The sequence below is a fragment of the Nycticebus coucang genome, chromosome 10 (assembly GCF_027406575.1).
Source record: "Nycticebus coucang isolate mNycCou1 chromosome 10, mNycCou1.pri, whole genome shotgun sequence".
Classification (NCBI taxonomy): domain Eukaryota; kingdom Metazoa; phylum Chordata; class Mammalia; order Primates; family Lorisidae; genus Nycticebus; species Nycticebus coucang.
This window is the reverse complement of record NC_069789.1, coordinates 118,844,223-118,855,260: the sequence shown is the minus strand read 5'-3', so window position 1 is coordinate 118,855,260 and position 11,038 is coordinate 118,844,223. Positions and strand designations below refer to the sequence as shown.

The following is an 11,038-nucleotide window of genomic DNA, read 5'->3' as shown; positions in this document are numbered from 1 at the left end:
TGGGAGGGGCCAGCAACCTCACGTTAATAAGCCCCTATTATCCCAGCCCTGGGGTGGGGTGGCTCTTCCTTACTCCTGTCTGGCGCTTCCCTCAGGCCTCCTCCTGCTGCCCCCCACCCCCCTTCTTTCGAGTGTTGCTGTGGTGTCCCTGCCTCAGCGAGGGCTTCCCGGACCACCACGCTGACGACCACTGCAAATTCTTTCCCGCCCTGGCGCCCCTCGGGTCCTGGCCTGCCGAACTGTTCTCCCCGGCCGTCCTCTCTGCCTAACCCTTTGATCGTGTCTAGGAAATTTGTCCCCTGCCTGTGCTCCCTCCTTTGTTCCGGCGCCCCCAGCCGCGCCAGGCTCCGCGAAGGGATGAAGCTGCCGCCGGTGGCCATGCTGGTCTCTGCGCGCCCGGCGCTGTTCTGGGCCTTTCCATGGGGACCTCGGAGTCCTTAGACCGCTGCCCCTTGTATCCCAAACGCTCCTCCCCACACCCTCTCGGTGCATCCCTCCGGGGAGCTTTTCCAGCACATTCTTCACCAGGCGCATCTGCAGTCTGGCTCGCCCAGTCAACATCCTTCATTCTATCCTTCAGTCATTCAACAGGTGTCAACTGAACAGTTACCGTATGCCGGACACCGCGCTGGGTCTGGGGACCCGGCGGAGACAGGTCAGGTCATACTCCGTCCCGGGAGCTACACCTGAGCGGCTCTGCTGACCGTCCCCTCCACACCCACCTGCCCTCTACTGGGCAGGACCCGCAGCCTGGCCGCAAAGGGCTGTGCCAGGGTCTACTGGAGGCGATGGGGCACTGGTGGGAGGTGGAAAGTGTCAGAAAGGGGACGCAACTGGAGGCAGCAGCGGAGACAGCCACCTTGGTGAACCAAGGGCTCCTGGGTCGCTCAAGCAAATTGGCTCCACGTGTGGAACTTCGGCGGCAGCAGCATCAGCTCAGCAACCTGGGCTCTCCACGTGGGCATTTCCACGTGGCTCCTCCAGCCCTGGGGATCCCAACGGCTTGCTGCATTAGTAATCTCTGGGCAACCTGACTTCCCTCTTTTTGCACTTCCTGATTGTCACCATTTTCCTCTATTAATCCCCCTGACAAGTACTGTAGATGTGAGGACCAAATGAGTGTGTCAGGGGCAATCAGACTTCTGAAAAATAAAGTGAGGGTGTGGGTGTTGTATCTTTGGTATGTGGTCAGGAATGCCCCCCCCACCCCATGTGACACCGGAAGAAAGACAGGCCTGAAGTGAAGGATGGAGCTGTGCAAATATCCTGGAGAAGGGCATGCCAAGCTGCAGGGACAGCAAGTACCAAGGCCCTGAGGCAGAAAAATGCCCAGTGTGTTTGCTGAGATCTGGATGGTTGAGGCCCCCTCAGACACACACAGGCTAGTGAGAAAAAAGACAAGTAAGATGGGGACAAGATTGTGGAGATTGGAGCTGTCCAAGAGAACTTTCTGTGGCAGAGGAAATGTCACATACCAACCCAGTCCAATGTGGTAGCCACCAGTCACATGTGGCTCTTGAGCACTTGTAGCTGGGAAGACAGAGGAAATGGGAGTTTGATTTAATTTCTCTTACACTTACTTTTAAAGTGCCCCATGTGGGCAATTGCCTCTGTTGGACAGAACAGGCCTAGACCATTAAAAGAACTACTATTTTGAGCTGTGGTGACGTAGGAAGCTCTCTCAGACATTAGATGTGGCTTCTAAGAGGACTCCTTCACACAGCCATATGAGGCTGTAGGACCTAGAGGAAGACACAAAAATTCAAGCAGGAGTGGAGGACTCAGTCTGAAGTCCAGGGCAGAAGACTGGGGCAAGGACTGGGGGAGGGGTCTCCTTTTACTCCGGGAAAAGTATACAAGCGGAGGGATGGCAGTTTGGGTTTCAGGGCGCAATGTAGGGTGAAAGGGCAGCAGGAAGTGGGAGCAGGCCAGGATGAGGATAAGTTGGGGTGGAGGGAGCTGAGCCTTGGAGCAGGACCGGGGCATGGGTAAGGGTTAGACAGGGTTGAGAAGTAGTTGGGTGGGAGGAGAGGGGACTGGAGAATAGGACAGTGTCCAGTGTGAGACTGAGAGAGGTCAAAATCAAAGTTAGGGTGAAACTGAAGCCTCGGCAGGGATGACTGCATAGAGGGAAGGGCAGGAGACACATGAGGCTGGGAGCTGGGGGTAGAGGGTGGAGGCTAGGAGTGGAGGCTAAGGAGAGGGCAGATAGGGTTGTGGCCTGCCAGAGTATATCTGAGTGGACGCCATGGAAGGACCTGGCCAGGGTTAGGGCCACAGGGGAACCATGGAGGAGTCACGGGCTCCATAGGTCTTGTGTAAGGGCCAAGGAGCTGAGGCTGAACCCTAGGAGGAGGGGGCCAGGCACTGCAGAAACAAACGGTGCAATTCCAGGGTGTTCTGGGCAAATGTCAGCCATGACAATGAGGAGTCTAATGCCCAAACTCTGACACTCCCCCTGCCCCAAGTCCCAGAACTGAAGAAAACAGACCACAGAGCTTAATTCAACTTTATTGGAGGATGCAGGGGACATAGTACACAAGGAGAGGAGCCTGCGACTGCTCTGGGGAGAGGTGACATTCAGGCTCTCCCCACCCACAGGCAATACCGGAGGCTGCTGGACCCAGGGCCAGGCCGCCATCCAACAACACTTAGTGGGGAGGGTTTTCTTCCCCAGTCCCAGGCACACCCCTCCTCCTCCATGAGCTTAGGGAGAACCCTGCCGCCAGGATGGGGGAGGCTTCCAAGCACAGAGAAGCATCCACAGCCTGCTTCTGCACCTGGGTGTTCCTGACATGGGGCTCAGACAGTGTAGTCTGGGCTGTGAGGACCCAGCCAGGGCCCCTGGGCCTTCTGAGAAATAGGAAGGGCAGAACCCTTCTAGCACAATGAATGGGCTCCTCACCTTCTGGGGATGGACAAGGAAACACACATACCACCCAGGGACCCAAGGGTGTGGGTAAGGTGTCCAAGGGAGATCACTATTTAGGGACAATATCAAGCTCAGCAGGGAGGACTGAAGCACAGGGCACAGCATGAACATGAACACATACACACATGCACACACACACACATAAAAAAAAACAAACCCTAAAGCATCTGCACTTGGGACAGCAGGTGCTGAGGCCCTCCAGCTTACTCTGGGAAATGCCAGGGCAGAGCAGCAGCTTCCTCCATGGGGACGTTCCCTCCCTCTGACCAGTTGTACATTGGCCCTGAGAGCCTCTGTCCCTCACATGTGGGCAGAGGTCAGGGGTCCCCTCTGACCTTTAAATCACACAGAGTGTGAACCCAAGACCCTCATTGTCTTAAATCAGGGGCTGCAAGGCCAGACCCATGAGAAGTGGGGATCCAGGGAAAACACAGCCTATAGGAAGAGGTCACAGTCCACTCTGCCCAGAGGACCCAGAAATCTGGATTTTTATGTCAATTACTCCAAATTGAACACATAGGCAAATGATCAGAATTTTTGGTAAATACTGCCATCTGAGTGTGGACATGGGCAGGTGGGCCTGGCCTTGGGCTGGGTCATTTGTATCAGCTGACCCCTCCAGGGGCAGGGCTGGTGTGTCTTCCGATTCCTCCTCCTCCGCCGCCCTTCCCCCCTGCCCCATTCCTGGTCTGCCATTGCAGGACTTCCCCCTCCTCTCTCTTGCCTCTCTTCCTCCTCCTTCTCCCAGCTACCCTCTGCCTGTCCTGCTTTCCTTTCTGGAATTATCTCCTCTCAGTGGCAGGAAGCTTCCACCTTCAGGGCTCAGCTACACCCTGACACCCCTGCCCCACACAGACCCTGGGCCCAATCAGTCCGGGTGGGGGACAACACCCACTGGCCAGGAGCAAGTGTCCAGAACGATCGGGGCCCCACAGAGCCATAAAGAGCTCACTGGCCCTGCTCACCTCCTCAGGTGCCAGGTGTCACTGACACACTCACCAGGAAGCGACTGGAGCCCTCAAAGCCATGCGCACTCAGCGGGTCGCCAGCCAGCGTCTCAGCCCCACAGGCGCTGCCTCTGGCGCGTTTCTCTTTTCCTTCTCCCGTCGTCGGGTTTCTTCCATCAGGATCTCTTGTACCCAGAGGACGCCCAGGCCCGGCCCAGCACCTGTGTTCAGGGGGAGATGGCCTCTGCGGGAGTGGGGAGGGAAGGGAAGGAGTCACTCCGGCCGCTCGCAGCCGCGACGTCCTTTTTGGGAGTCACTTAGCGGCATTTGGCGCGCAGCTTCTGACCCCGACGAGCCTTCCTTCCGCGCACGGACTTGGAGCTGGCGGGCGGCTGGCCCTGGGCCCCGGCACCCGCGCCCCCTTTCTTCTTCTTGCTTCCCGCCGCGTCTTCCTTGGCCGAGGGCCGGCTCCCGGCCTTCTTCTCGGGAGTGACGCCGCGGCCACGGCCAACCCCGCGGGTTTTCTGAGCTCGGGACTGGACGGGGGCGGCGACCGTCGCCGCGCCGGCCTGAGCCGGGCCCCGGGGGGCCGTGCGCGCCTTCTTGGTCAGGGGCTTCCTGGACGCCGCGTCCTCCGGCTCTGACTCCGCGCTCTCCGCCTCCTCCGACTCCTCCTCAGACGCTTCGTCCGAAGCCTCCTCCAACTCCTTCTCGCGGGCGGCCAGGAGAGCCAAGACCTCCCCCAGTTTGCCTTTGGCATATTTGTACCTCTCCCCTTCCCAGGGGTTTGGTTTCTCCTCCTTCATCACCTCGGCCATGTCCTGGGCGGCCAGGAGCGCCACCAACTCCAGGAGGCCCCCCTCATCCTCACCGTCCTCACCCCAGCCCCCAAGGAGGCCTCGCGGAGCCTTCTTCCCCTTGGAGGAGATCTCTGGCTCCTCCTCTCTGGCTAAGGTAGAAATGCATTCCAGAAGGTTCCCGTCGTCTTGGGCCTTCCTCAGAACCATGGCGTCCACTTCGCGGCCCGCCGCCTCCACCTTCACGCGGGTCCCGGAGGTGTCCTTGGACATGACAGACAAAACCTGAGGAAGAGCATCTTTTTCGTCTTTCTCGTCGCTCCAGCCCAGCGCCTCAATCACAGAAGCGATTTTCAACATCTCTTCCTGGGCCCAGGGATCCGAGGGGTCCGTATATGCCACAATGGCCACAAACTCGGGATTGTCCATCTCCTCTTTTTCTTGGTCCTCATTGTCCTGGGAGTCACTCTCTGAAGCCTCGCCGTCTGTCGGCAGCTCCTCATCGGAGGTATCTCTCACTGCCAGTAGGGCCACTAAGTCGGGGACGCCGGCCTTGTCTTTGATGATAGACTCAGCCTCAGGGGTCTCTTTCACTACCTTCTCCTTCTTGGCTTTGTCAGTCACGGTGACCAGGGCCAGGAACTCCCGAGGACCATCTTCTTCATCCTCCGTGCTCTGGAGGGCCCACTTCTTAATGAGCTCCTTGGCTGCAGCCTGGAGCGTCGCGTACAGCGCGCTCTGATCCTCGTCTCCGCTCAAGTCTCCCTCCTGGATCTCCCGGATCACAATTCCCAGGCTCTCGTCGGAAGAGTCCTCTGACTCGCTCCCTGCGGAAGTGGACGGACGCCCTCCCCGACCCCTCTTTGTGCCCTTCCGGGTCAACCTGTTGCCTCTGGCTCTGTTTCTGCGACCCCGACGACCCCTCCTAGCATTCCTGGCTGCCCCAGAAGGCCGCCCAGCCTGCCCCGAACCTTGGGCCTGGGTCTCCAAAGCAGCAGGGGTAGGCATTTCCCCAGGGACCCTTTCATCCAGCAACAGACGTTCCATCTGCCTCAGGACTCTTGCGTCCTGCGCACGCTCCATACACAGAACCTTCCAGACCCCGTCGGTTCCCGGGATCTCCCTGGGAATGGTGGCATGATTAGTGTCTTCCACAAACTCCACCAGTGCGGCTTTGGCCTTCTCCGTTCTCATGGCCCTCACGTTCCGCAGCTTGAAGGTGCCCAGGGGCAGGAAGTTTGGCTGCAGGACTGCTTCAATGTCCACCTGTTCTAGGCCCTCCGGGATGCCGGTGACCAGCAGGGCTTTGTGCACGTCCACATTTAGCTCCCTGCACCAGTCCTGCAAAAGGCTCAAGGCCATGGTGCCGCCCCCCTCTGTACTAATTTCTGGGCTGGAAGGACCCCGAAGCAGGCTGCAGTGTACTTTGCCAATAACCCTAGAAGCCACCCTGGAAGTCTGAGAGTTCAAGTTCAGGTGAATCTGGCAAGGCTGGAGGCGGGGAGGGTCTCGGGCTGGCTGCCTGCTGCTTAGCGGGGCATAGTGGCCTTCCCCCAGGACCCCTCCCCAGGACTGTCAGAGGACCCACAGGGGGGCTTACGTTTCTGTTCTCCAGGACAGGCCCAGCTGTTCCATCCCTTTGTCCCTAACGCAGGCCTGAGTGACGCGGCATCCGGGGCAGGTGCAGGGGGGCGGGGCCGAGCGAGAGCACCTGGAGGAACTTGGGGGTTGGGGGAGCTGCCTCTTGCTCTGTGCTCGGGGCTAGTATCTCAGCAGTTCCGCTGCGACAGGGCTTCTCGGGCCTGCGCCTGCGCAATCGCGTCTCCATAGTCCTCCCTTCGCACACCCTTCTCCTCCGCCCCCCACGCTGGACCCTGTCTCCATAGCAACACTTCAGGCTGGTCAGCGTCACAGTGGTCAGAGAACCCCTTCTTAAAGGAGTCCGATGGGAAGGAAGCTCATCTTCGTTGATCTGCAAAAAACAAGATCAAATTGACAAGGGGCCAGACATCACTCAAGGAGACCCGACCTCATTCTGAAGATAGAGGCATCCTTCCAGAGAATACAGGGTTGAGTCAGGGTTTTAATCCCCCTTCCCAGTGGACGAGTGGAATTCGGGAGTCTACAGATCTAACTCAAGGGGCACTGGTGAAACCAGGACTCTCTCTAGATACTAACCTCAATCATAATCTATGGATCTTAGTATCACATGAGGGTACCTAGGCCTCATCTATGAGCAGCTGGCATCATTCTGGGAATATTGAATTTACTTATGGGGTACAAGCCTTATCCAATGGGACCAGACCTTGCCTCCATGTATGTTCCTCTATTCTTAACTATGCCTGTACAATTAAACCTATATTTTTGTACATAGTTTCGAAAATGTGTATGATCATGAGATCACAAGAAGCTTATCCCTTGAGTGGAACTGACTGGGACATGTGAAGGTCAGTCATAGCTACCCCAAATATGCACTTGCTTCCCCCTGCTTCTGTGCCCATTAGGCTGCCACTCAACTCAACCCTGGGTTAATCAGGCTCTGCAGCCTTCAGCCTTTAGATTTATGTCCCACTTCCTACAGCTCCCCCCCACCTAGGTGTAACTCTTTGGAATGTTCTGAAGCAGCATCTCTAGGCCTCAATTTGCTCCTTTGTGAGATTGGAACAACCACATTCCTGCCTCAAAGGATTCTCACCAGGATTAAAGGGAATGACCCTTAAAAGCACTTTGAAGAGAGGCTGGCCCATATTGACACTCCATAAAAGGTAACATCCAGAAGTATTTATTAAGAACTTACTATTGTAAAAAACATTTGTTAAATAATAGATATATTCATCTTGAGTTTTGTTTGTTTTTTTTTTTTTTACATTTGAAGAGTAATGGCAAGGTTACCATGGCAACCTGGCCATGGGCAAATGCTTACTCACTTTTATTTTCCATGCTTTGTTCTCCTTTTATCTTCCCCATCCCCAGATGGATGTAACTCTTCTCTCTGATGCAGAGTTGTCCAACAGAAATCCAATGCCAGTCCAAATGTGAACCCCATGCATAATGTTAAATTTGCTAGGGTGGCGCCTGTGGCTCAAGGAGTAGGGCGCCGTCCTCATCTACCGGGGGTGGCAGGTTCAAGCCCGGCCCTGGCCAAGAAAACAAACAAAAAAAAAAAAATTAAAACCAACAATTAAAAAAAAATTTTTTTTCTAGTGGCCACTTCCAATAACTAAAAAGAAACAGGTAAGGCTTGGTGGCTCATGACACCAAGCATGGAACAAAGGAGAACAAAGCATGGAAAATAAAAGTGAGTAAGCATTTGCCCATGGCCAGGTTGCCATGGTTGCTCGTGCCTGTAATCCTAGCACTCTGGAAGGCTGAGGCAGGTGGATTGCTTGAGCTCAGGAGTTCCAGACCAGCCTGAGCAAGGGCAAGACCCCAACTCTATTTAAAAAAGAAAAATTAGCTGTGGGCATTGTGGCGGGCACCTGTAGTTCCAGCTACTCAGGAGGCTGAAGCAAGAGGATTACTTGAGTCCAGGATCTTGAAGTTGCTGTGAGCACTCTACCCAGTGCAACCAAGACTCTGAAAAAAAAATAAAAAAAAAGAAGCAGGTGAAGCGAATTTAAAGAATAGCTTTCATTTATCCTGAAATATACAGAGTTGTCATCAATATAAAATAATTATTAATGAAATGTCGTACATTCTTTGTCATAACAAGTCCCTTTGGAGCAGCCACATTTCAAGATTTGACAGCCATACTGTGCCATTGGAATTTGTTCTGAGGAATTCATTAGGGATGTGTGTCTGTGTGTATATGTGTGTATGTGTATGAACATGTTTAGCACAACTTTATTTATAACCCTGCCAGATCGGAAAATACAACAAAAGAGAAGGAGGAAGCCAGCACTTATCTAAGTCTAGTGTGGATGCCATGGGTAAAATTCTTGTAAAAATGAAAATTCAGGCCAGGTGAGGTGGCTCACAGCTATAATCCTAGCTCTCCGGGAGGCCAAGGCAGGTGGATTGCCTGAGCTTAGGAGTTGGAGACCAGCCTAAGCAGAGTGAGACTCTGTCTCTAAAAATAGCTGGGCGTTGTGGTGGACTCCTTTAATCCCAGCTACTCGGGAGGCTGAGGCAAGAGGATTGCTTGAGCCCAAGAGATTGAAGTTGCTGTGAGCCGTGACACCATGGCACTCTACCAAGGGTGACAAAGTAAGACTTTGTCTTTTTTTTTAACTTTTTATTTATTTATTTATTTTAGAGATAGAGCCTAGGACTCTGTCTCAGAAAGAAAAAAAGAAAGAAAGAACGAAAATTCACCCACCATATATATAATCCATGCATTTAAAGGGTACATTTCAATGGCTTCCAGTATATTCGCAAAGTTGTGCAACCATCACCATGATCAATTTAAAAACCCATTCTTTACTCCCAAAAAATGCAGAGCAGAAGACTTTTCTTCCTTCCCACAAAGACCCTATAAATGTTACCGGGCAGTTCTGCACTTGGCCAATAACCAAGCAAGTCATTTCACATCTCTGTGACCCCACTTTATCACAAGGTCATGAGGGTTCAAGAGGAAATTTGTGTGTCAGAAAAATGCCCAGTTCTGAGTGTTATTGAAATGAAAGTTTCATTCTCAATATGAGACAGAACAATGTGACGCATCTTGCAGCCCATAAGGGGAACACCAATGCCCTAGGAGAGCATCTGGTTTGCAGGAAGACCCACAAGTACAAAGCTGCATTGTTTCTCCCAAAAATTCATATGCAAAAGCTCTAATCCCCACGTAACTGAATGTGAAGACAGGGATTTCAGGGAAGTAATTCAGGTGAATGAGGTAAAAAGAGTAGGACCCCAATCCCTTGGGACTAGTGTCCTTACAGAAAGAGGAAGAAAACACCAGAGATCTCTCTCACTCTCTGAGCAGGCAAAGAGGGAAAGCCATCTCAAGACACAGCAAAGAAGTGGCCATCTGCAACCAAGGAGAGGCCTCCCCAGGAACCAGCCCTACCAGCACTTTGATAGTGGTCTTCCAGCCTCTAGAACTGTGAGAAAATATGTTACTGCTATTTAAGCCACCCAGCCCATGGTATTTTGTTAGGGCAGCCCTAGCATATAAAGGCCAAGCAGAAGCCCCTCTCCCTTTCAGGAGTTCTTAATGGGGGCTGTATGACCTCCTGGGGGTTGGGGTAGGGCCTTTTGCAAACACTTGGTTGGGGAGGGGAGGTGGCTTGATTTGTCACAATGATCAGGGCATCTTAGGCTTTCAGGGGGCTGTCCAGGGCTGCCCAATGTCTGGGATGGAAGAGGATATGACATGCTCAGTGCTTACAGCAGGACTCCCAGAAAGCACTAGGTGGTCCTCAGCAAGTCTGATGAAGGTTATTAATCAGGTTGATCACTTTCAGCCCACCCTGCACCTGGGACCCCAGCAGGGGGGTGGGGAGGTTTAGAGCCCTAGGACCATGCTGTCTCCCCTGCCAGTATGTCAGGTACCTGGTGATCTGTCCCAGTTCACACAGCTGCCCTTGTAACCCCACACCCTGCTTTGCCCTCGCCTGGTGTTTGGGGGGCAGCAAGTGGCAGGTTTTGAGTTACAGACTCTGGAGTCACATGGATGGGGTTTGAGTCAAGCCAGACCTCCTGGATTCAGACTCCAGCGCTGTGTGACTCTGGACCCTCTCTGAACTTCAGTTTCCTTTATCTGTAAAATGTGCTCCGTAAGAGTGCCTATACTTGGGTGAAAACAATCTGAGTGCTTCAAACAGGGCCTGGAATATAGGAAACGCTATAAAGATAATAATTATTATGATTTGCTCCCCACTTTAGAGCTGATTCAATCTGGGCAAGTTATTTTGTCCAGTGCACCTGTGCGCTCCGCAAGCTCCAGTCAGTGGGTCTTTAACCAGTGGCCCTGGTGCACCCCCCTGGTGAGAAACCCTCAGTCCTTCCTCTTAACCCTGCTGGGACTTGGTCACACACCCAGGAGACCCAGGCACTCCTTTTGACATGTGAACCAACGGAGAGGCCTGAGCATGTCAACCCCTGGGGGATGCAGTAGGGGAAAGTGTGCAGAGTGGGGACACCATGGCCTCAAGCTCAGGGATCAGGTCTGCCCCAAGTTGGAGCTCTTCTTCAGAGATGAGGAATCTCTGAGCCCCTCAGCAGGTTGGGGTCAAATGGTCTTTTCTGGCCATTGTGGGCAGACCCAGGACCTGTCCCAAGTTGCAGGACTTGCTGTGGGCCCTGTGGGGGCCTGGATTCTGGGCTGAGGGATGCGGGTACTCCAGGTGGGGAACGCCCAGTGAGGAGGGCCCAGATGGGGCATCAGGCTGAACCCACAGGGTTCAGAGGAGGTACAGGTG

The 11,038-nt window shown here is 53.9% G+C and overlaps 1 protein-coding gene across 1 annotated transcript; it reads right to left on the bottom strand.

The window, feature by feature from the left end:
• Positions 1 to 2,503: 2,503 nt before the first annotated feature.
• PNMA8B (PNMA family member 8B) lies at positions 2,504 to 6,781 on the bottom strand. Its single transcript, XM_053604172.1, has one exon. The coding sequence runs from the start codon at positions 6,036 to 6,038 to the stop codon at positions 4,197 to 4,199; it is 1,842 nt and encodes a 613-aa protein (XP_053460147.1). The 5' UTR covers positions 6,039 to 6,781; the 3' UTR covers positions 2,504 to 4,196.
• Positions 6,782 to 11,038: the final 4,257 nt, after the last annotated feature.

Bases quoted from the DNA above. Each gene is read 5' to 3' on its own strand.
- PNMA8B (XM_053604172.1), bottom strand. From the start codon at position 6,038: ATGGCCTTGAGCCTTTTGCAGGACTGGTGCAGGGAGCTAAATGTGGAC.